The following is a 26070-nucleotide window of genomic DNA, read 5'->3' on the forward strand; positions in this document are numbered from 1 at the left end:
AGACTTTGCTTCGATTTACCCATTTCAGGAATCATTCATCAAGTCTTGACATTTTTTTCCCCTTTGTTTGTTCCCAGGTACTTATTTAATCTTTATATGTCATAGTTTTCTGTAAACCGTAAAGTGAGAATAGCAATACTACTTTCTGCATTCTGCTGCTTAAATGTAGTCAACAGATATTTATGGAGCACTCACTGTTCGCTGTTTTAGGTGCTGGATAAGTGACCAAAAGTCTTTACTATCATAGAGCTTATATTCTAGAGTGGGGGAAATCAATATATTAAATCAATCAATATAATACAATGTCAGATAATCGTATGCTGTAGAAAAAAGTTAAGCAGGGAAAGGAGATGGAGAGGAGTAAGGTGGGGTGCTGTTTTATATAAGGTGGTCAGATGGGCCTCTGAGGAAGTGATAATGAACAGAGGCCTAAATGAAGTGAAGAGGTGAACGATATGACTGTTTGAGGGGAAAGTATCTTCAGGTGGAGGGAACAGCAAGTGCAAAGGCCCCAGACAGAAACATTCTTGCCTTGTTTTATGAGGAGCAAGGGCTTTGGATCACAGTGAGTGAAGAGAGTGGTAGGAAATGAGATCAGAGGTAGTGAGGGCTTTTTCATAGTACTTGGGAGGCCGTGGTACCAACTTTGGATTTTACTCTATGTGTGAAGGGAAGTCATTGAGGTGACTTGATCTGATTTACATTTACATAAATATTCCAGCTTCTGTGTGTATGTATGATTATTATTTTCTACTCTTGCTTTGTTCATTGCAGTCATCCCTTACGAGATGCTTTGTGGAGTGAGTTGAAATCACCAACTACAAAGAACATCAAGCACTTTTTTTTTAAAATACATTTATGTATTTATTTATTTATTTTTGGCTGCCTTGGGTCTTCGTTGCTGCGCGCGGGCTTTCTCTAGTTGCAGAGAGCAGGGGCTACTCTCCGTTGTGGTGCATGGGCTTGTTGCAGAGCACGGGCTCTAGGCGGGCGGGCTTCAGTAGCACGGGCTAAGTTGCTTCATGGCATGTGGGATCCTCCCGGACCAGGGCTCGAACCCGTGTCCCCTGCATTGGCAGGTGGATTCTTAACGACTACACCACCAGGGAAACCCTGTAAAGCACTTTTCAATACAACACAGGATGTACTTGTTGATTGAGGTCGTTCTGTAGCTGCATCCAGACAATTCTATATCAGATTACCTTCAAATACACAATCCCTGCTTTTCTTGCCTTAAAGCTTAAATATTACCAGTAATATCTTCCTTTAAAACACATCTTTACTATATTACTCCCCCACTCAACATCACAGTGGTTACAAGTTACCTACAAAATATAGGCATTACACTTCCACATCCTACGAAGTTCTATTTCAAACTATTGGTATTGTTAACTAGAAAGCCTGTTAAACATATTTTTCAATACAATACATGATGTACTTGTGAACTTAATAGAAGGCCTTCTTTTATTAAATTTACCAAACATTTTCTTATTGAACTCTTCCAAGACATAAGAAAATATCTACTGAATTGGGTCACCCAATTGAACAGTTCCCCCCCATTAAAAGAAAATTTTTTAAGGCAGATAAAGGCATCTTTGCAGTAGATGACAATGTATGGTACTTATTGGACTTCTCAGCAAAGAGTAATATGTCAGAAGCTTAAAAGTGATAAGAAATTCTGGTTCAGTTTTAGTAGATGACAGTGCTTCCATAAATTGTGGGCTAAAAATCTGTTTATACAATAGGAAAAGATGGGTAGTAAATTAAAATTCAGCAGAGACCTGTGGGAAGCAGTACCTTAGAGTCCAGACCAGTTATGCTCCAAAAATATATTTGATACAATGCCACCTATTAAACATTCTTGCCAAAATAATTGAATCTGAATCTAGTCAAGCTTTTAGGTATGCCAGTTTAAACAGGAGATAGAAGAGTATGTTAAATGACACCGAGGGGATATAATCTGCCAAATACAGAATATGGGAAATTCTGTAGGACAAATGAGCCAATTTCTTCAACAAATAAATGTCAAGTAGAGAAGGAGGATTGGGGGTGGGGGGGATTGTTGTAGATTTATAAGATTTAGGAGGCATTGTTTAGATTTTGTTTTGAACAAACCAAATATTAAAAGACATATACAAGACTGGGAAATTCAACTGAAATCTTTACTTCAGTAAAGATTTGTACTGAAGATTACAGGTGAAATATGTTTGTGATTTACTTTAAAATGATCCAGTGGGGGTAGAGGAATAGAGTGTATGAAACAAAATTGATCATTTGTTGATAATTACTGAACTGGATATGGATAATTGGGAGTTTATAATAGTATTGTATCTAATTTTTGTGGATGTTTGAAATCTATATATATATTTCTTCTATCTTATGTGTATATATACACATATATTTAATGTGTATATTTAATTTCTGCCTTTCATGTGATCGTTACAAATGAAATTTTCCTGATTGACTTCCACGTAGAAATATACTTTGACCTTTTGCTCACTTCAGAACCCTGAATACAGACTGAACAGAACCAGAAAGTCTTCAGGTAAATAGAGATGGCTATGACTTTGTGTTAATACGGTTTTTAATCAAGCCTCTGGTCAAAACAAATATAGGATGAATTTTAACCACAGAATAAGACCTTTAAACATCACTTATATTTCTCTCCTGAAATAAAGCAAGCTTTCAAAGTTAACATAATCTCATTACTGGCACCTTTTTGATCAATAGAATAATCTTCCCAGCATGCTCAATGATCTCTTACAGGGATTACCTTTGTGAAGTGTTTGGTTGAAAGAACACCTTCCTTGACTGAATCAGGAACTGAATTACGAGAGATTATTGTAATTACAGATGTTAGTTTCTAATAAAAATCAGCTATCAAAGGGGATTAACTAAACAGTTTGTCCTTAGTGATTGGCTGTGTCAGTTAGGGACCAATCAGGGAAATTATACCAGTTATTTTAAACAAAATTTAATATAAATACATTGTTAAATAGTGATTGGAGAACTAAGGTGACATGCTTAAGTCTTCTGACACAAGTTCTGACAACATGTGTGAAATGTTGCCAGCCAGAGAAGCTGAGAATCAAGAGATTCTGTGCAGGGACGTCCCTGGTGGCACAGTGGTTAAGTATCTGCCTGCTAATGCAGGGGACACGGGTTCGATCCCTGGTCCAGAAGATCCCACATGCCATGGAGCAGCCAAGTCCGTGCGCCACGACTACTGTGCCTATGCTCTAGAGCCAGTGTGCCACAACTACTGAAGCCTGTGCGCCTAGAGCCCATGCTGTGCAGCAAGAGAAGCCACCACAATAAGCCAGCACACCGCCACAAAGAGTAGCCCCTGTTCACTGCATCTAGAGAAAGCCTGCACACAAGCAACGAAGACCGAGTGCAGCCAAAAAAAAAAAAAAAAAAGACCATCTTAGATTAAAAAAAAAAAGACTCAGTGCAGTACCAGGGTTTTTACTGGGGGCTGATCACATAGGCACCCTCTACCTGGGTGCTAAATTTCAGACTCTCCAAGGAAAGCTGTTGTTTGGCATAAGCCATATTGCTTGCACAGTTTAGGCACAGTGAGACAGCCTTATCATTTCTGGGAATGTTGGAAACTCACCTGAAATCCAAGTTCCCAAATGCCGGCGAAGGGCCAGCCTTGTAGGCAGGTCTTTCAAAGGATAGCAGGCAGGCCTGACTCTTTGCTGCTCTAGGGCTGGGGGAACAAGGAAGAAGTTGGTGTTATTAGAACTTAGAAACTTGGTGGAGGGGTACCAAAATGAAGGAACCCCAATCTCTAAGGGGGAGGGCACTGCTTGGCTGGTGCCAGTGCCTAAGAAGCATAAAGGAGACACACCCGCTACTCCCAAACCCCACGAACTAGGACTCAGATCTCTGAGGAGGAAGCACTAGTTGATATTGGTGTATCTGTGTTGGTGCAATGAGGCCTTTTTGATTCAGTCCTTCAGCACATTGACTAAGACCTTAGGAAACAGGTTTAGGGATGTTAAGTAACTTGCACACACTAGAAAGCAGCATAGCCAGCAAGTAAACCCTGTCTTTGACTTGAGTCAGAGAGCTGTTTTATCCTGCATGACGTTGTGAAAGATGTAGCAACAACCTTGTAATACTACAATTTTAGATCTGTTTGTTTTGGTCGCTCCATGCAGGTTGCAGGATCTTAGTTCCATGACCAGGGATCAAACCTATGCCTCCTGCAGTGGAAGTGTGGAGTCCTAACCACTGGACCGCCAAGGAATTCCCATAGAACTGTTTTTTAAAACAGGTGAATTAGACTGAGTCAAAACTAGAAATTTGAGCAAGAGAAAAGAGGATAATTGACAACCGGGGGGGCCACAAAGGGTGACAGCCTAGTTTAGGGGCTCTTCTCAGCTTTCCAGATCCAGAAAGTTTTAGTTCAGGGCATTCAGAGTTTATCAAGAAAGCAGTTTCTTCCTGGTTATATGACCAACCTTCTGATCTGACCCTAGAATTCCCCTTTTGCTGCTCCCTGCCACATACTGTAGCATCTAGCCACATAGAACTGCTTCTAGATCCTCTACAGACACGGTGGTGTTTTTTTGCCTACACTGCCCTCTTTTCCTGAAGGTCCTCCTTCCTATTCCCACCCCATCTCCTCTATTCCCGTTCATCTGGCTTACTCCTTTTCATCCTGTGAGACTGACCCAGTGTCAGCCCACCTAGGAAGCCTCACCTTAGGGATTAGATACATCTATAGATAGCATGGTTTGATACTTCCGTACTATCCTCCTAAAATACCACAAACGTATCTAACTACTCTAACCACTTTGTATTAGAATTGTTTCTAATACAATTAGAATTGTAATTAATTACAGTTAGAATTATAATTGTGTCTATGTGCACTGGGCTACAAAGCAACTGAAATACTGGGGTTTCTATGGCGTTTCTATAATACGTGAAGCCAATAGAATAAATATTTTATATTAGGATTACCATTTTAAAAATCTGAGACATAATGTCTATTCTCCTGTCTCCTCTTTTTGGTGTGAAACATTATTTCTTTAGTCAGTTTGCTTAATGTGGGTTTCAGATCTTTCATATCTTGTGTCCTCCATCACAAATAATACATTTTGTTGAGATTGCTCTTAAAAGTGCTTTTGGTACATCAGGAAGTTCTTTTGGGATGTGGGATGTGGTTGGTTGAGGCCAGGACACCTGCCCTCACTTAAAGCTGTCAGGTACTCTCTTACTGTTACCTTGCCTTATTTAAATGAAGCCCATTTCTGTTTTACTCATATTTTTTTCCTTTTAGTTTTGGGATTATTTTTCTTAATAGAAAACAAAGAAAAAAATGAATTGGGGAGTTCACTTTGTCTTCTGTTAGATTGAACCATCCACCTCAGAATTGGTTTTATTATTCTTGCTCCAAACAAGAGCTTTTTTATTTATCTTAGTATTTCATCATAAGCCTCAGCACACTGAGAGTTTTAGCCTTTCTTACACTATTGTTATAGGTGTTTTTCTTTTTGTTTTTTTTGTGGTACACGGGCCTCTCACTGTTGTGGCCTCTCCCGTTGTGGAGCACAAGCTCCGGACGCGTAGGCTCAGCGGCCATGGCTCAGGGGCCTAGCCACTCCGCGGCATGTGGGATCTTCCCGGACCCGGGCACGAACCGGTGTCCCCTGCATCGGCAGGCAGACTCTCAACCACTGCGCCACGAGGGAAGCCCTGTTATAGGTTTCTGACACTTTTACATTTCTTTTTTTTCCACTCAAGAAAATTTTATTTTATCATCTTTATAAGTTACTAAGTTTATAACCTGCTAAACATTTTACCCAAGTATGGGAAAACTGCCTGGAGATGCAAAGCACAGTAAAATAATTACTTGAAAAGTACAAATGAAAATACCTGTTAAAGTTGCTGTAGGTAGCAGCACTTAAAATTGGTAATTGGTATTTTTTTTAAAGTGCATAGCTTAAAAGAAAAGTTACATAGCTACACGATGATTCATTGTTGATTAACTGTTTAGAAGTTTTATTTAAGAGGACACAATAGATTTAATAAATTGCAATTCAGTAGACAATCCTAGATTTGATTAATTAAAATGTAATTATGCACTTGATTTACTCTTTGGACTGCATCCTGATATTGTTAAAACTTTAAAACTATTAATATCTTTTAGCTTTCTTATGTAGAAGTTTATTTTCCACTCTTGGGGGGAAAAAAGAAGAATTGAGATCATGGTATACATTCAGAGAATGTTTTACTGCTTGATTACATTTCTTGGTTCACATTTAAGACTTATTTATAAGAAGTAAATTATGTAGTCTTCAATTTAAGAATAGATGAATGCAGAAACATCATGTTGGGAAAAATAGAGATCCCAAACTAAAAAAACACAACTAGTTGCACAGCTCTGAGAATTTAATAGTAAATCAACTTTTAAATCAGTTAACTCTGGCATCTGAATGCAAAATGTTTATCAGTATTACCTATATAGATGACTATTAAGAGATATGCAGCATTTTCAAAATCCCTGTGTGTCCTTTATATGCAAGTTTGTTACACTGAGTTCTGTGGTAATTGTACTCTTTTCAGCAATATATTTTTTCCTGTATGATTGTTTGTCTCCATGTTCTTGAGTCTCAGAGGACTCAGATTTCTGGCTGAGTATGTCTTCATTTTTGTTTTTGTTTTACCAGAGACAGATCTTCACATCCTCTCTGTTTTTCAAGCACCTTCAAAAGACAAGAAAACCTATAAGACAGGAATCTGATGCTTAATCTGAAGGGTGCTCAGGCCAAGATCTATTGACTCTTGACCCTTGAACACCTCGGGGGTTAGGAGTGCTGACCCTCATAGTCTAAACTCCGAGTATGACTTACAGTCGGCCCTCCCTACACTTGGCTCCTCTATATCCATGCTTCTACATCCTCAGGTTCGAGCAACTGTGGATGTGGATTGTGTAGCACTGTAGTATTTACTATTGAAAAAAACCCAGGGCTTCCCTGGTGGCGCAGTAGTTAAGAATCTGCCTGCCAATGCAGGGGACACAGGTTCGAGCCCTGGTCCGGGAAGATCCCACATGCCGCGGAGCAACTAAGCCCATGTGCCATGACTACTGAGCCTGCGCTCTAGAGCCTGCGAGCCACAACTACTGAGCCCATGTACCACAGTTACTGAAGCCCGCGCGCCTAGAGCCCGTGCTCTGCAACAAGAGAAGCCACCACAATGAGAAGCCTGCGCACCGCCAATGAAGAGTAGCCCCTGCTCACCGCAACTAGAGAAAGCCCGCACGCAGCAGCGAAGACCCAAAGCAGCCATAAATAAATAAATGTTTATTTTAAAAAAAAGAAAGAAAAAAACCCCTGTAAGCAGACCCTTGCAGTTCAAACTCATGTTGTTCAAGGATCAACTGTACTTCAAACCATTCACTGATGCAGCCTTTATGATATATGCATAGACAAGGCAGTCGTGCTATAGTATCTCTCTGCTACAGGTCTTCAAGGCATATTCCACATTCCCCTGCATCTTTACTCAGTATATCCTTAGATTACCAGTTGATTATAGAAGAATATTACTCAGGAATATGGAGTCAATGGAAGAAATGCTTAGGGCAAGGTTATGTGGGAAGGGACTTGAAGCGTCCATCTCGTTTTTTTTTAATATATATATATATATATTTATTTATGCCTGCATTGGGTCTTTGTTGCTGCGCACGGGCTTTATCTAGTTGCGGCAAGCAGGGGCTACTCTTCATTGGCGGTGCGCAGGCTTCTCATTATGGTGGCTTCTCTTGTTGCAGAGCACGGGCTCTAGGCGCACGGGCTTCAGTAACTGTGGTACATGGGCTCAGTAGTTGTGGCTCGCGGCCTCTAGAGCGCAGGCACAGTAGTTGTGGCGCACGGGCTTAGTTGCTCCACGGCATGTGGGATCTTCCTGGACCAGGGCTTGAACCCATGTCCCCTGCATTGGCAGGCGGATTCCTAACCACTGTGCCACCAGGGAAGCCCTAAGCTTCCATCTCTGAGTGTGCCACTCTCCCCAATCTCCATGTATTCACTGACCCAGAAGCTACTGATTTATTTTTCTTACGTAGGCCTCCTATCATCTTTTGACCTTTTTTAAAGTCTGATTTTATCAAGATGCTTCTTATTTATTCATACTAGCATCTTTGTGTTTGAACTCTTTCCTTTTTGGAATAATTTGTGATTTTATAGTATGTAATTTCTGCCAACATCCCCCTTCTTAAACAGTCTTCCTTTTAAGAATCTGGTGTAAAAATTAAATAATATATATACTGAATGTGTTTGTATATGTATAACATTAATTAATGAATACATAAAATACACTTAACCATTGGGGAATGAGACATGTGAAGTAAGGCTTTTACTTTTCATTTTATATATTTTTTGGGGGTACTATTTGAATAATTTATAATATACATTGTTTTTTGGAATCATAACTAAATTATTCATGACATTGGATTTGGCAATGATTTCTTGGATATGACACCAAATGCTCAAACAACAGAAGAAAAAAAAAAGATAAGTTGGACTTCATCAAAATTAAAACGTGGAGAATCAAAAGACACTGTCAACAGGGTGAAAGTCAACACATAGTGAATTAGAAAACCTCAGTTTCCCACCTATGTATTTCTCCTGTGTGTCTCCTTTGCTACTCATACAAAACAATTCACTTTTTGTCACCAAATGTGTGGAGGTTTGTCCCACACCAAGTAATTCTCTTTGACACCAGCTGGGTGTCTTACAGTTTAACTCAATTCTAACACTGTCTACCCGGAGATAGTGTCAGATCTCACAGGCTAAGGGCTTAGTCCCACAAGACTGCACCCGCCCTACTTCATATGCCAATCACAAGTAGTAGGTTCCCAGGTTACCCACAACTTCTGTCTGGTTTGGCTACAAATCAGAGGTTCCCATAAGCCTCTACTCAGGTTCAATTAATTTTTAAAAATTATTTTATTTATTTTCGGCCACATCCCATGGCATGTAGAACTTCCCCGACCAGGGAGCAAACCGTTGCCCCCTGCATTGGAAGCATGGAGTCTTAACCACTGGACCACCAGGGAAGTCCAAGTTTGATTAATTTTTTTGAGAGGCTCACAGAACTCAGGAAAACACTTATGTTAACTAGTTTATTAAAGGTGTGATAAAGGATACAGATGAACAGCCAGATGAAGAGATACATAGGGTGAGGTCCTGGAGGGTCCCAAGTGCAGGAGATTCTGTCCTCATGGAGTTGGTGTGTGTCACCTTCCCGGCATGCATGTGTTTGCCAACCTGGAAGCTCTCTGAACCCCATACTATTGGAATTTTATGGAGGCTTCATCACATAGACATGATCAATTATTTACTCCATTTCCAGCCCCCCCTCTTTGGAGAAGTGAGGAGTGGATGACTGGAAATTCCAAGCTTCTAATTATGACTTGGTCTTTCTGGTGACAACCCCCAATCTAGTAGCCATCCAGGAGCCCACTCAGAGTTGCCTCAATAGAATAAAAGATGCTCCTAGCGCTCTTCTCCCTTAGGAATTCACTAAAGGTTTTAGTAGTTCTGTTTCAAGGACACTCAAAGACCAAATATTTGAACAGGAGATGCTCCTAGTGCTTTTATCACTCAGGGTTTTACAAGGGCTCAGGGGTTTTAGAAGCTCTGTGCTAGGAACTGGAGGCAGATTTTATATATATATATATATATATATATATATATATATGTATGTATGTATGTATGTATCTGTGGTTAACAATAACCACACACACAAAAAAAACCCAAACCCAACTCAATTAATAAATGGGCGAAAGACTTGAATAGACATTTCTCCAAAGGAGATACACAAATGGCCAATAAACATATGAAAAGATGCTAAACATCCTTAGCCAATAGGCAAATGCAAATTAAAACTACAATGAGGGGCTTCCCTGGTGGCGTAGTGGTTGCGAGTCCACCTGCCAATGCAGGGGACACGGGTTCGTGCCCCGGTCCGGGAAGATCCCACATGCCGCGGAGCGGCTGGGCCAGTGAACCATGGCCGCTGAGCCTGCGCGTCTGGAGCCTGTGCTCCGCAACGGGAGAGGCCACAACAGTGAGAGGCCCGCGTACCGCAAAAAAATAAAAAATAAAAAAAATAAAAACTGCAATGAAATACCACTTCACACTTATTAGAATAGCTATGAAAAGAAAGTGTTGGTGAGGATGTGGAGAAATTGGATTCTTCATGCATTGCTAGTGGGAATGTAAAATGGTGTAGCTGCTTTGGAAAACAGTTTGGTAGTTACTCAAAAAATTAAACATAGAATTATGACTCAGCAATTCAATTCCCAGGTATATATACACCCAAAAGAATTGAAAACAAAGACTCAGCAGGTATTTGTACAACAGTGTTCACTGCAGCATTATTTATGATAGCCGAAAGGTGGAAATAACCCATGTCGATCAATAGAAGAATGAGAAGAATGGATAAACAAAATGTGACATTTATATATATATAAAATGAAACATTTCTCAGCCTTAAAAAGAATGAAGTTCTCCATGTTCTTGGATTGGAAGAATCAATGTTGTGAAAATGACTATACTACCCAAAGCAATCTACAGGTTCAATGCAATCCCTGTCAAACTACAAATGGCATTCTTCACAGAATTAGAACAAAAAATTTTACAATTCATATGGAAACACAAAAGATCCCGAATAGCCAAAGCAATCTTGAGAAAGAAAAATGGAGTTGGAGGAATCAGGCTCCCCAACTTCACACTATACCACAAAGCTACAGTAATCAAGACAGTATGGTACTGGCACGAAAACAGAAATATAGATCAATGGTACAGGATAGAATGCCAAGAGATAAACCCACGCACATATGGGCACCTAATTTATGACAAAGGAGGCAAGAACATACAATGGAGAAAAGACAGCCTCTTCAATAAGTGGTACTGGGAAAACTGGACACCTATGTGTAAAAGAATGAAATTGGAACACTACCTAACACCATACACAAAAATAAACTCCAAATGGATTAAAGACTTAAATGTAAGACCAGACACTGTAAAACTCTTAGAGGAAAACACAGGAAAAACACTCTTTGACATAAACCTCAGCAAAATCTTTTTTCACCCACCTCCTAGAGTAATGTAAATAAAAACAAAAATAAACAAATGGGACTTAATTAAAATTAAAAGCTTTTGCACAGCAAAGGAAACCATAAACAAGACAAAAAGACAACCCTCAGAGAGAGAAAATATTTTTAAATGAAACAACAGACAAAGGATTAATCTCCAAAATATACAAACAGCTCAATATCAAAAAAACAAACAATCCAGTTAAAGAATGGATGGAAGACCTAAATAGACATTTCACCAAGGAAGACATACAGATGGCCAAGAGGCACATGAAAAGATGCTCAACATCACTAATTATTAGAGAAATGCAAATCAAAACTACAGTGAGGTATCACCTCACACTGGTTAGAATGGCCATTATCAAAAAATCTAGAAATGATAAACACTGGAAAGGGTGTGGTGAAAGGGAACCCTCCTGCACTGTTGGTGGGAATGTAAATTGATACAACCACTATGGAAAACAGTATGGAGGTTCCTTAAAAAACTAAAAAATAGAACTACCATATGACCCAGCAATCCCACTACTGGGCATATACCCTGAGAAAACCATAATTCAAAAAGAGTCATGTACCACAATGTTCATTGCAGCACTATTTACAATAGCCAGACATGGAACCAACTTAAATTTCCATCCATAGATGAATGGATAAAGAAGATGTGGCACATATATACAATGGAATATTACTCAGCCATAAAAAGAAACAAAATTGAGTTATTTGTAGTGAGGCAGAGTCTGTCATACAGAGTGAAGTAAGTCAGAAGGAGGAAAACAAATACCGTATGCTAACGCATATATATGGAATCTTAAAAAAAAAAAAGGTACTGATGAACCTAGTTGCAGGGCAGGAATAAAGAGGTAGACATAGAGAATGGACTTGAGGACATGAGGTGGGAGGGGGAAGCTGGGGCGAAGTGATAGTAGCATCAACATATACACACTACCAAATGTAAAATAGTTGGATGGTGGGAAGCAGCAACATAGCACAGGGAGATCGTCTTGGTGCTTTGCGATGACCTAGAGGGCTGGGATAGGGAGGATGGGAGGGAGGCTTAAGAGAGAAAGGGTATGGGGACAGGTGTATGCGTATGGATGATTCACTTTGTTGTGCAACAGAAACTAACACAGTATTGTGAAGCAATTATACTCCAATAACCATCTATTAAAAAAAAAGTTCTGACATGCTGCAACATGGATGAACCTTGAAAGTATGCTAAGTGAAATAAGCCAGACACAAAAGGACAAATATTGTATGGTTCCACTTTACATGAAATATCTTGAAAAGGCAAGTTTGTATAGACAGATTAGACATTGCCAGGGACTCAGGGGAAGGGGGAATAGGAAATTGTTGCTTAATAGTTACAGAGTTTCTGCTTGGGGTGATAAAAAAGTTTGGATATATATAGTTGTGATAGTTGCACAATAGTTTGTACTTAATGTAGAAATGCATTGAATGTACTTAATGCACTGAATGGTATACTTAAAAATGATTAAAATGGTATTTTTATGTTATATATATTTTACCACCAAATATAAAAATAAAGATGGCAGCCAAATATGGCTGATGGGCCAGAGTTTGCTGTCCATTGCCATAGAAGATTGTGGCATGAGAGTCCATTTAACCCTGCTTTAGCTCCACCCACATGAGGATTCCCAGGACCATTTATGTTGACAACCTAATAGCAAGATACCTCTGCTTGTTATCCTTGCTCAATGTCTAAGTTAAGAGTCCCTCTAATAGTCATTCTCTCCTTTAGCCTCATTATTATACAGTTGAGTGCTTCCTCTTTCCTGATTTTCACTCTTAAACCTTTCCTTTATGCCTCTGGAAACTCTAACCTGTGATTCATAAAATCTCCTATTCCTCAATATATCTTTTTATCATAAGCATTTTTCTTTTATTTATATTTCAGTTAGGGTATTGATATTTCAGAATGATCAGGTTATATTCTCTATGATTTTTATTTCAGGGAATAAAGGAGGTGTTGCATCCTGTGGCGTTGAGAACAATTGCCTTGGCTGAAGTTTGGCTCCCTGTAAAGCTCTTCTGTGCTTTTTCTCTCATATCGATGCTGCTCATTCTTTCTCACCCAAAGGCACATTTTATCTAAAAGTGGGTGGGGGTGGGTGGCTGCTGAACACTGGGTACATTTATTTCTCTTTCTGACCATGGAACATGGGAGATCTGTCTGCCTTCACCCAGAATTCAGATATAGATGAGAAAAGAGGCTTTGATATGCAGTGTTTCTCAATGCATGGTAGTAGGCCACCTGTAAAGATGATCAACTCTTGGGCTTCACCTCAAACTCACTGAATCACTCTCTGGAATTTTGGTTTATAACCTACACTTTTAAGAAGCTCCTCAGGGGGACTTCCCTGGTGGTCCAGTGGGTAAGACTCCAAGCTCCCAATGCAAGGGGGCCGCGTTTCATCCTTGACTAGGGAACTAGATCCTGCATGCACGCCCCAACTAAGAAGTCCGCATGCCTCAACTAAGAGTCCACATGCCGCAACTAAGAAGTCCATGTGCTGCAACTAAAGATCTCGCATGCCCCAACAGAGATGGTGTGTGCTGCAACTAAGACCCAGTGCAGCCAAAATAAATAAATAAATAAATATTTTTTAAAAAAAGAAACTCCTCAGGGACTTGAGTGCTCTTAGAGTTTGAGAATCACTGCATTAGTGGGAGAGAAAGAAGGTTTCAGAACTGAGAACATGTGCATGTTCTCACCCCTCCAATTTCCACATGTAGAGACTCCTGGAGAGGCATAACTTGATAAATTGCCATGAAGATAGAAAAATGATTTTAAAAATTATTTTCAATTAATCACCATTCCAAGAAAGAAAATGGTTTTTGAGAACTTTGGGAAGGGGCATTTGCCAACCCATCTACCACCTGTGTACTACCTGTGTACCTCAAGGTCAAGAGAGCAGGACCCTTGTGTCCATCACTCCTCACTACTGCTTTCAGACCATTATTTATCCACTTTTTGTGAAAGCCCAAGCTTCTTTGAGGTTCATATCCTTAGGGGATAGTGTCATCCTCTATCTGGCTGCATCATTGTCATCTCATGGAAGACACGTTTGTTTACTTGTAGTGGATGCTATAGGCTGCCCAGATTCCTTCCTCTCTCCTCTCATAACTAGAGCTGTTGGAAGTTCTTTGGGTGACAGCCCTCTGATGCATCCCTCTCTGGGTATTGCTCGTAGTTAAAAGAAAGCTGCCTCTCCCAAGGTCATGCCCTCTGCCTGGGGAAGCTCACATCCAAAATCATGTTGATATGGGAGTATAAAGCCTCAACTCCCTTGCCCCAATTTGGGACAACTCTAAAGGTCCAAAACATCTACAGAGTTCCCCATAGAATTGAGGTCTTTGTTGCAACTGAGTGGCAGTTCAGCTGCTGCTTCTGCCCGATTCTGATTCCCTCTGCATGCAAATCTCCATCTCAGAGTCTGCTTCATAGGGAACCCAACTTGTGATCCAAGAAAGGAAACTCTAAAATGGGATTTTTTAGATCTGGATCACCTGCAGTCTGGCTGGCAATGAGGACCCTCTTACTGGTGGTAGGTGAAGCGCTAATAGCTCCTATTGAGATATTGGGAGACAGACACTGAAAGGCTGAGAGTGATTAATCACTAAGAAACTGTTAAGTGTTAAAGCTGGAGGGCATCATTGGTAGTATATAAGGAGAGTCTCATTGTCTCTGTCTCCAGCCAGAGAGCAAAAAAGGCTGATGGTCAGGTCCAGGACTTAAGAGTGGCAGGGCTTCCCTGGTGACGCAGTGGTTAAGAATCCACCTACCAATGCAGGGGACATGGGTTCGAGCCCTGGTCTGGGAAGATTCCCACATGCCGCAGAGCAACTGAGCCCATGTGCCACAACTACTGAGCCTGCGCTCTAGAGCCCGCAAGACACAACTACTGCAGCCCACGTGTCGGAACTACTGAAGCCCACGTGCCTAGAGCCTGTGCTCCTCAACAAGAGAAGCCACTGCAATGAGAAGCCCGAGCACCACAATGAAGAGTAGCTCCCACTCGCCACAACTAGAGAAAGCCTGCATGCAGCAATGAAGACCCAACACAGCCAAAAGTAATAAATAAATTTTAAAAATAAATAAATTTATTAAAAAAAAAAAAAGAGTGGCAGAACTCCAGGAACTTCCTTGGTGGCGCAGTGGATAAGACTCCACGCTCCCAGTGCAGGGGGCCCGGGTTTAATCCCTGGTCAGGGAACTAGATCCCACATGTATGCTGCAACTAAGAGTTCACATGCCACAACTAAGGAGGCTGCATGCAGCAAGTAAGACCCAGCACAACCAAATAAATATTAAAAGAAAAAGAGAAAAACTCAGCCATTTCTGCAAACTAATAATAATTTTAAAAAAAGCAGAGCTCCAAATGTGGACAAAATTTTCAGCCTCAGCATTCCTTTTATACAAAGTGAGGGCACTGATTGGGAAGGATTTCAATCAGGAGAAATAGGATCAGGGCATCTGGGTCAGTGCACCCAGGCAACTTGAAATCCTAGGTTCCCCTGAATCCTCTGGGCCTACAGATGTGGCCTAATCCTCTCTGTGAAAAAGCTAGTGCTCCCTCTTTGCTTGAAGAAGATACAGAAACCTTTGACTTACTAGAAGACAGGTGCTCCACTCAAGAATTTTCCTTCCTGGACAACAGACCAATAACTGCGGTTAAGTCACACATCACCTAGCCAAGGAAATGCTGGGCCTGCTAAGGGAGGAGAGGGACACCTCAAAGGAGTCAAAGGACCTAGCTAATATGTACCAGCAGGAGCTGGAGGATGACATAAGGAACTAACTTCTGAGGGTCTCAGATCAAGGGGTAGGGCTGGGTAGCAGAAGGTAATGAATAGGGAGGATTTATCAATATGGGAGTACTATCCCATTATATGGAATACGCTGACAAGGACCAGGGGAGGCAGTGCTAACACTCTACTGGGATGACTCACATTAAGTGGTGTAGAAATGGCAGAACTACTGTGGAAGATTGTGGAAGAAGGGATCAAAAGGCTCAGAGAGGTGGGTATGCTAGAGTAGGTATTCTACACTAAGGCTGGAAAACTTAGAAGGTGACTGTGCTCCACGGGAAGGCTCAGAGGATACTCTTTTCCCTAAAGCAATAAGAAATGTGAAAGGGGCAGGCACCAGCATCACTGAACAGGACTGAGGCCTCAGGTTCAGAATTTAAGGGGGTGCCAAAAATCTCAGTAACCAAGATAAATAATATTTTAATATGGTATTTAAACAATAATACTAATGCAGAAAAGTGCATGATGAACAAATGTCAAAATTTTAAAGACAGGATCAATATTACTGATTTTTCCTTCTGCCTCAGACTGCAACATGGCTCAGCACAGCACTGTTACTCATGGTAACTGTCCTTTACAGGCCCCAGGTGATAGTAGCAGAAAAAGTTACATAGCTTGGCTCCATGAAAGGAGTGGGGATGATGGGATCCCAAAATAGAGGCCAAGTGGTGATGCTTCACCCTCAGAAGCAAGGTGGGTACAATTATAATTAGCACAAGGTCGAAATGGCTGTGTCGGGGGTCCTGACCTGGGGAAAGATACAGAGATTGTTAATGCAACAGGGTGTCCTTAGAGGCAAGATTGATGGGCAGCCTACAACGATGTTGCTCAATCTATACAACCAAGAGAAATCAAGGTTGGATGTTCAGGAGGCTGAAGGCAGCTATTCCAGTAAAAATTTTTCAAAAACTGATCCTTTAATAGTTTCCATGCCTGAGCTAGTTTTCAGATGTAGAACTCTGATTTGAGACCATTTGATTGAAAGAGAAGCTAGGTCCCCAGGAAGCAGGACCATGTAACACTATGGTAAGGATGTGTTAATGAATCCCCTCGTACTTCTCCAAAGGCACCTATCATTTGCTCTGGTAACTGTTCATTGGGAAAAGTGGAATCACCAAATGTTTTGAGTGCTGTGGACCCTGTACAAGTTGACATTGATACCCAAAGAGTCGTAATACTCCCTGTTAGAGTGGGAATCTAGGGTTATAAATGGAGTCTGGGCCCAGGTCTGGTTCATAGTGCCAAGTGTCATTTCCCAAGTTCCCAAATGTTTAATTGGAATGAATATAGTTAGAAGTTGGCTAAACTGTCGTATTGGTTCCTGGAATAAGAACATAGTAGGGAAGGCTAATGAACAGCTTCCCTCACACTCTGCCATGATGGTAGATAGAAAACATTATCATACTCTAGGAAGTATGGCAGAGATTAGTGCCTTAAAGACCTGAAGAATGCAAGGGCTGTGGTCCTCATCATGTCTAAACTGAAGTCTGACCCTTACAAAGGCTGCACAGACCCTGGAGGATGACAGTAAACTATCACAATTTCAGCCAAGTAGTAGCCCCAGTTGCAGTTGCTGTGCTAGAGGTGGTAGCTAGAGCAGATTAATGTGACTTCAAGTACATGGTAAGCAGGTACTGATTTGATGAAAGAGTTGTTTTCCATCCCTAACAATAAGGATTTATAACAGTATTCATTTTCTTGAACTGCACAGGAGTATACATTTTAGGTTTTACTCCTGGTTTAACTCTCCCATAACATGGTCTATCATAATAACTCTATTATAATAGAGTTTTTTAAAGTTTTTCTTTTTTAAAAAATATTAATTTATTTATTTGGCTGTGCTGGGTCTTAGTTGCAGCACGTGGGATCTTCATTGCCACATGCGAGATATTTAGTTGTTGATTGCGGGATCTTTAGTTGCAGCATGTGGGATTTTAGTTGCAGCATGCGGGATATTTAGTCGCTGCATGTGGGATCTTTAGTTGCGGCATGTGGGATCTTTTAGCTGTGGCATGCTGGATCTAGTTCCCTGACCAGGGATCGAAACCAGGCCCCCTGCATTGGGAGCACAGAGTCTTAACCACTGGACCACCAGGGAAGTCCCTATCATAATATAGTCTTAAAGGACCTGGACAGCAGAACGTCATATCAGTCCATCATATGGATGGCATTGTGTTAATCATGTTAATCAGACTAAATGACCAGGAAATGGTAGGTACATTGGAGGCCTTGGAAAGACATACGTATTCCAGAGGGTAGGAGATAAACCCAATGAAAATTAAGGTCTGCTTCGTTAGTGATATTTTTAGGGCAGGATTTCCCAGGGTGGCACTATTGACATTCTGGGCCAGAAACTTCTGTTGTGGGGAGCTTTCCTGTGGAACTTATGATATTGAGCAGTATCCTATGCTCTAGATGCCAGTAATTGCTCACTTTACCTTGCTTTAGGTGTTACAAACCAGTTCAGGGAGAAAGACACATAGAAACAATTATAATACAAAATGACTAGAGTAGTTAGAGATGTTTGTGGTATTTAAGGAGGAGGGCAGTATCAAAGCATGCTATCTATATCTCACTCCTCCGGTGAGATTTCCTGGGTGGGGCGACACTGGGTCAGTTTTATGGGATGAGGAGTAAGCCAGGTGAAAGAGAGTACAGGAGATGGGGGTGGGAATAGGAAGGAGGACCTTCTAGGAAAAGAGGATTAGGTTGTGACAACCAAAAATATCTGAAGACATTGACAAGTATCCCTGGAAGACAAAATCACTCCCAGTTGAGAACCACTGTGTTAGGGGCGTAGTGGCCTGGGGCATCCCTGGACATCCCCTCCAAAGTAAAGGACAAGCTATTGCATCTTGTACCTCCCATCACTAGGAAAGAATACTCTGCCTAGTAGGTCTCTTTGGGTTTGGGGTGACATCAAAAACTGCCAGCTTTGTACTACTATTGTTGTTATTACTGCCAACATATCTAGGTTGACTCTGGTACCTGCCTACAGCAGATCACCTGCCAGCTTTGTACTACTATTGTTATTACTGCCAACATATCTAGGTTGACTCTGGTACCTGCCTACAGCAGATCACCTGTCATTGACCTAAGGACCCTAGTCTGTCCAACATCCCTTACCCTCTTTCACAAATCCTGTTTCTCTGGTCCTGACCTCCCACCTCAGCCAGTTTCTTAGTTCAGCTAGTGAAAACAGCCATCCTAAGCTGAGTCATTAGTGACAGTGTTTCCTGCTCTTGTTTGGTACATCTATCATTGAGAATCCCGTAGCAAAAATTATGTGGCAGGTCTCTTTGTAAGCTAGCAGAGACAGTACAGAACAGGAAAGTTTGGCAGATTCCTTCATTCAATATTAATTTAACCATTCAGCAATGTAGTATTGCCAGGTACCACAGGTACCTGGCCTCATCTTATGCTACTCTTCTCCCCCTTACTCCACTCTAGACACACCAGCCTTCTTGCTGTTCTTGGAACACCCCAAGTTCACTCTCACCTTGGAACATTGGCACTTGCTACATCTGGCATACTCATTCCCATACTTCATTTAGGTATCTGCTCTGATGTCATCCTCACAGACATCTTGCCTTTTCTGTCTATCCTGCCACCCTGCCCACTCCCCCCTTACTTTGCCTTATTTTTCTTCATAGCACTTGATAGTATCTGAAATTATATAATCACACATAGATTTTTAATCCCTCTCCCTCAAAGAATCTGATCTCCGTGAGGAGAGTATCTTTTTATTTATTTATTTATTTAGCTGTGGTGTGTGGCGTGTGGGATCCTAGTCCCCCACCAGGGATGGAACCCACGCCCTCTACAGTGGAAGCACTGGAAGTGTGGAGTCTTAACCACTGGAGCGCCAGGGAAGTCCCAGTGAGGACAGTATCTTGTTCAACATTGTATTCCCAGCATCTAAAGTAATGTCTGATATATGATGGGTTCTTGCTGAATATTTATTGATAGGTCTTCAAATATTTTTTGAATAAATGAATGGTGAAATTTACCTTTAGCATTTGTTTTAATGAGGGTTCAACTGGATAAACAGACCAGTAGGAGATACATATTAAGACATTTATTGCAAGGAATTGGTTTACACGATTGTGGGCACTGGCTAATAAGCAGGTCCAAAATCTATAGGGCAGGCCATCAGTAAGAGCAGGCTGGAACTCTCTGGCATAGGCTGAAGTTGCCATCCACGGATGGAATTTTCTTATTCAGGGAAGCCTCAGTTCTGCTCTCAAGACCTTTCAACCAATTGAATTAGACCCACCCAGATTATCTAGGACAATCTCCTTTACTTAAAGTCAGTTATTATGGACTTAAAGCATATCCACAAGGCCTTCATAGCAACACCAATGTTAGTATCTGTATGAATAACGGGACTGTAGCTTAGTCAAGATGACACATTAGAAGACCATCACAGCATTCTAGGTATCTGATGCTTCTGAGACACAATCCTCTTAGCTATCTGGAACACCTACTTGACTTATGCTCTGAATCTAGGTATTTCACTACTATGAATCAAAGACAGCTCTCAGCTGACTTTTAGCTAGAAACAGAAGCTAGTTAATGAATTCACACATATTTTTGGGGGGCTTTTTTGCTTTTATTTTTTTAAACATTTTTATTGGAGTATAATTGCTTTACAATGGTGTGTTAGTTTCTGCTTTACAACAAAATGAATCAGTTATATATATACATATGTTCCCCTATCTCTTCCCTCTTGCGTCTCCCTCCCTCCCACCCTCCCTATCCCACCCCTCAAGGCGGTCACAAAAACCGAGCTGATCTCCCTGTGCTATGCAGCTGCTTCCCACTAGCTATCTACCTTACATTTGGTAGTGTATATATGTCCATGCCTCTCTCTCGCTTTATCACAGCTTACCCTTCCCCCTCCCCATATCCTCAAGTCCATTCTCTAGTAGGTCTGTGTCTTTATTCCTGTCTTACCCCTAGGTCCTTCATGACATTTTTTTTCCTTAAATTCCATATATATGTGTTAGCATACGGTATTTGTCTCTCTCTTTTTGACTTACTTCACTCTGTATGACAGACTCTAGGTCCATCCACCTCATTACAAATAGCTCAATTTCGTTTCTTTTTATGGCTGAGTAATATTCCATTGTATGTATGTGCCACATCTTCTTTATCCATTCATCTTTCAATGGACACTTAGGTTGTTTCCATCTCCGGGCTATTGTAAATAGAGCTGCAATGAACATTTTGGTACATGACTCTTTTTGAATTATGGGTTTCTCAGGGTATATGCCCATTAGTGGGATTGCTGGGTCATATGGTAGTTCTATTTGTAGTCTTTTAAGGAACCTCCATACTGTTCTCCACAGTGGCTGTATCAATTTACATTCCCCCCAACAGTGCAAGAGGGTTCCCTTTTCTCCACACCCTCTCCAGCATTTATTGTTTCTAGATTTTTTGATGATGGCCATTCTGACTGGTGTGAGATGATATCTCATTGTAGTTTTGATTTGCATTTCTCTAATGATTAGTGATGTTGAGCATTCTTTTTTTTTTTTGTGGTACTCAGGCCTCTCCCTGTTGCGGCCTCTCCCGTTGCGGAGCAACAGGCTCAGGACGCGCAGGCTCAGTGGCCACGGCCCACAGGCGCAGCCGCTCCGCGGCATGTAGGATCTTCCCGGACTGGGGCACGAACCCGTGTTGCCTGCATTGGCAGGTGGACTCTCAACCACTGCGCCACCAGGGAAGCCCATGTTGAGCATTCTTTCATGTGTTTGTTGGCAGTCTGTATATCTTCTTTGGAGAAATGTCTATTTAGGTCTTCTGCCCATTTTTGGATTTGTTTGTTTGTTTTTTTGTTATTAAGCTGCATGAGCTGCTTATAAATTTTGGAGATTAATCCTTTGTCAGTTGCTTCATTTGCAAATATTTTCTCCCATTCTGAGGGTTGTCTTTTGGTCTTGTTTATGGTTTCCTTTGCTGTGCAAAAGCTTTGAAGTTTCATTAGGTCCCATTTGTTTATTTTTGTTTTTATTTCCATTTCTCTAGGAGGTCGGCACACATATATTAATATATGCTCTTCTGTTCTCGTTAGGCCTGGTATAGCTGAAAGGAAGAGAAATCACCCAAGCTAGTTCAAGAAAAGCAGTATTATTTAAAGAATGAGCCTTTGGAAGCTTGGAGCTGGAGGTGATTCTGGATTCAAGGAAGTGGTGGGGACTCAAGCAATAGGAGTTCATGATTCTTCAGAGGAAGTGACAATTTCCTCTGATTCTTTCTGTTTCAATAGCAACTAGCAAGTTCATTTCATACTTCAAGTTAAAATTTCCAGGAGAAGGAATCTTGGCTTAGCCAATAATTTCCTTTGTTTATGGACAGGGTGTACACACTGTATTCCAGGCCAGGTTCTAGGTAGCTGGCCAGGTGCCTGTCTCTTCCAGAACAACCCAGTGCTGTTCCCCTAAATAGAGAGTTTGGTCAGGTCAGTTGAAGCTAGAAGGGAAAGTCAGGCATGACAGGCACATTGACTGGTATATTCAGAACTTGGCATATTCAGAAATAAAACTATAGTTTTGGAAGTTTAGACATAACTGAAAGGCAGATGGAAGTAGAGTTTTGGCCTGGGGTAGGTAGAGTCTGATGTCCCTCTGATATAGATTTCTGGAAAGCTCAACATTACACATTAAGATTGTGGTCCATTTATCCTGTGACAGTCCCTTTATCTCTGAAAAGATGGGCTTGATAAATTGTCACTGGTTTTCCAATAGCATGGAGCTTCCAGGCCTTTGTAGCTTTATCTCCAAAGGTAATTTGTGCAGTTACAGCTAGCACTTAACATTCTGAAAAATTATTATATCTTGGTTTTTGTCCAGAAAAATTATGTATACTTGCTACTTTGCAATATTTTTAAAAAATAAATTTATTTATTTTTGGCTGTGTTGGGTCTTTGTTGCTGTGCGCGGGCTTTCTCTAGTGTGGCGAGCGGGGGCTACTCTTCGATGCAGTGCGCAGGCTCCTCTTTGTTGAGGAGCAGGGGCTGTAGACGTGCAGGCTCCAGTAGTTGTGGCTCGTGGGCTCTAGAGCCCAGGCTTAGTAGTTGTGGTGCACGGGCTTAGTTGCTCCGTGGCATGTGGGATCTTCCCAGGCCAGGGATTGAACCCCTGTCCCCTGCATTGGCAAGTGGATTCTTTTTTTTTTTGGGTTCGCGGGTCTCTCACTGTTGTGGCCTCTCCCGTTGCAGAGCATAGGCTCCGGACACGCAGGCTCAGTGGCCATGGCTCACGGGCCCAGCCACTTCGCGGCATGTGGGATCTTCCTAGACCGGGGCACGAACCCGTGTCCCCTGCATTGGCAGGCGGACTCTCAACTACTGCGCCACCAGGGAAGCCCGGCAGGTGTATCCTTAACCACTGTGCCACCAGGGAAGTCCAATAGTTTTTTGAGATTAGGAAAAGCAAGCCTCCAAGTGTCCTTGATAAGAAAAGGAAAGGACTTTCCTTTTAATTGGGTGTCATCATTCTCAATGGTTTAGGTTATAAAAGGGAGGGGAGATAACCCCTTCTGACTTTTGAAATTAAGAAACCTTACCAGAAAAGGGTAGGAAATCCATTTTAAATAATATCTGATTATTATTTATTAATTTTGGAAATGGAAAGTAAAGGGTGCTTATTAAAAAAACTCTTGTTTCTTACTGTGTAAAAATCCAAGTCATTCTTTTATTAAAGACAATTCATCTTTTAGAAGATTAAGAGAAGGGAGTCTCACTTGATCTTTGGCAAAGTCTCTCATACCTCACTACCCAATATATGTCCTTGCCCTACAAAAGTAACTTAATACCGAGGAACCTAGAGAAATATGCACATAATACAAAGTGGCCAGCAGGCACAGCTTTTATCTTGGAAAGACAAAGGACATGTGACAAAACATAGTGTTACAAATGCTTTTCATTTCATTTATTTTTTTCTGTTTATAAAGATAATACATGCTCATAGCGGAGTACCTGGAAAATACTAAAAATTATAAAGAAAAAAACACTCAAAATTCCATCATTCACAAATATCCACTATTAACATTTTGGTGAATTTCCTTTTCATATATTTTTACATGACTGTGATTGTCTTGTATAAACGAATTTAAGATAAAAAATCATGAATCAAGAAATGCAACATACCTGCAATCTTTTTGCCAACATGGATGAATTCTTTTAGCTTGTTGGTTATTGATGGACATATAACACCCTTTTCTAATTCATTATTTCTTATTCATTTTCTTTTATTATTTTAAAATATGCTATTTTGTATCTATAAAAGAATATACGTAATCTATGTGTAGGTTATAAACCATTTAAGGAATGTTTGTGGACCCTCTGACAATCCAAGAACTAGAACTTACCAACAATAGGCATAATCTACATGTTCCTCTCTTATCTCATCCCCTTCTTCCTCCGGCTACTGTTTAACCTAAATTAAAACAATTAAATCAAACAAATGAAAACTTTAACCCATCAAATTGATTTTTTCATTGATGCTAATAAAAAAATCTCACTTTTTTGTTACTAAAGTTTCTACTACATATTTGTATTGAGTCAGTCACACAGCAAGGTAAACTGTTTTCTTTGTGATAGCTATAACTTGACCCTTACCTGCTTTACAAGGCTGCTTCCAGTACCAACTTCCCTCTTAAGTTCTTTTGTTCTTCAGAGTCCAAGGCCAGTGTGACAATACAAGCTTATGCTCTGCTCATATAGCTGATGCTTAGAAGAAAAAAGACCACTGTATTTTTTTTAACATATATTTTATTTATTTATTTTTCACATCTTTATTGAAGTATAATTGCTTTACAATGGTGTTAGTTTCTGCTTCATAAGAAAGTGAATCAGCTATACATATACATATATCCCCGTATCTCCTCCCTCTTGTGTCCCCCTCCCACCTTCCCTATCCACCCCACCGCTGTATTTTTATCTTTTAAAAATTCCTGATTTAGGAATGACGTTTAGGATTAAGAGAGGCATTTCATTAGTGTTAATGCTGACGATCAGGGCTTTTCTAAGAACTCAGAAAGTTTAAAAAGGCTTTAAAAGACTGGCAGAGTTCCTGCTGTGTAACTTAATAACTGTGTGATATTGCACAGTTTATATATACCCCCCGCCCTAGTTTTTTCTCTCATTTCTTAAATGGGATTAGCCACAGTTCATCCACTTTATGGGATTTATGGAATTAGCAACAATTTACCAACTTGATGTGAATTTCAGTAGTGTTTGGGAACGTATATTGTAGACGAAACTCCTATCCAAATGGTATTTAGAAAAAAAGAAAAATGACCTTGAATTACAGCGCGAGGGATGAGACTGTTGTAACTTTCTGCAACTAAGCACTGCAACATCTGAGACATGCTAAAGAAAGCTTTTGTTTGGCTCCAGAACGCCGGTCCGGTGAATTTGGAGGAAGGGGATTGAAGGCCTGAGGCTTCTCCCAGCCCTGAAACCGTAATGTTTCTTTCAGTGACTGTTTTTAACTGCCCTGGTATACCCTGGTGTAATCCACTTTACTCCAGGGCAGAGTTACTCACATTAAGGAACCAAGGCTCACCTAACCCTTTTCTGGTTTACCGGGAAAACCGCCTCCGGGCCCCACCCTGGCTCCTCCCTCCACCCACAATGCACCTCTCTGTTCTATCTAGGTGGCTGTTCTGTCACGTGTCATCGACGGAGCGCGCTCCCGCTTGGCGCTTGCGTGGAGAGCGGCCCCCAGCTGTTTTTCTCCGTGGCAGCGGCGACGAGCGGAAGTTCTTGGGAGCGCCAGTTCCGTCTGTGTGTTCGAGTGGACAAAATGGCGAAGATCGCGAAAACCCACGAAGGTAAGCGGTCTTTTCCTTGTTACGTAGGTTCTCCGCTGCCCAACCTGCTAAGACTTTGGCTTCCTAGGTTTTTGCCTCTTCCTGTGGTTCCTTTTCTGGGGGCCCGAGCCCGCTCTTCAGGGCCCGCGTCGTCTGCTCGGCGCCAGCGGCGCAGGCCACTGCCCCGCGTAATGGCGTCCTACTCGTACACCCCCGACAGGCGCTTTGTTCAGTGTTCGGGAGCTGCTGCTTCAGCGTTGCTTTTTTTCTCTGACCCGGGGGCCTCGTTAAACGGCTCTCTGAGGAAG

The 26070-nt window shown here is 41.2% G+C and overlaps 1 protein-coding gene across 4 annotated transcripts in view; it reads left to right on the forward strand.

Annotated features, from left to right (window-relative positions):
* The window catches only part of SF3B1 (splicing factor 3b subunit 1), a 63948-nt gene that overhangs the window by 455 nt on the left and 37423 nt on the right, over window positions 1-26070 (forward strand). For 2 of the 4 annotated variants that reach the window (XR_009541110.1, XR_009541111.1), the window contains exon 2: window positions 25607-25783. Coding sequence is in view for 1 of the 4 variants with exons in the window: in XM_060152391.1 (XP_060008374.1) it covers window positions 25756-25783 (28 nt within the window). In the remaining 3 variants the exon portion in view is untranslated. Of the gene's footprint in view, window positions 1-25606; window positions 25784-26070 lie in introns of those variants that run through there. The other 2 variants (XR_009541109.1, XM_060152391.1) reach the window with 2 other exon arrangements.

This window comes from Lagenorhynchus albirostris, chromosome 6, assembly GCF_949774975.1.
Source record: "Lagenorhynchus albirostris chromosome 6, mLagAlb1.1, whole genome shotgun sequence".
Classification (NCBI taxonomy): Eukaryota; Metazoa; Chordata; class Mammalia; order Artiodactyla; family Delphinidae; genus Lagenorhynchus; species Lagenorhynchus albirostris.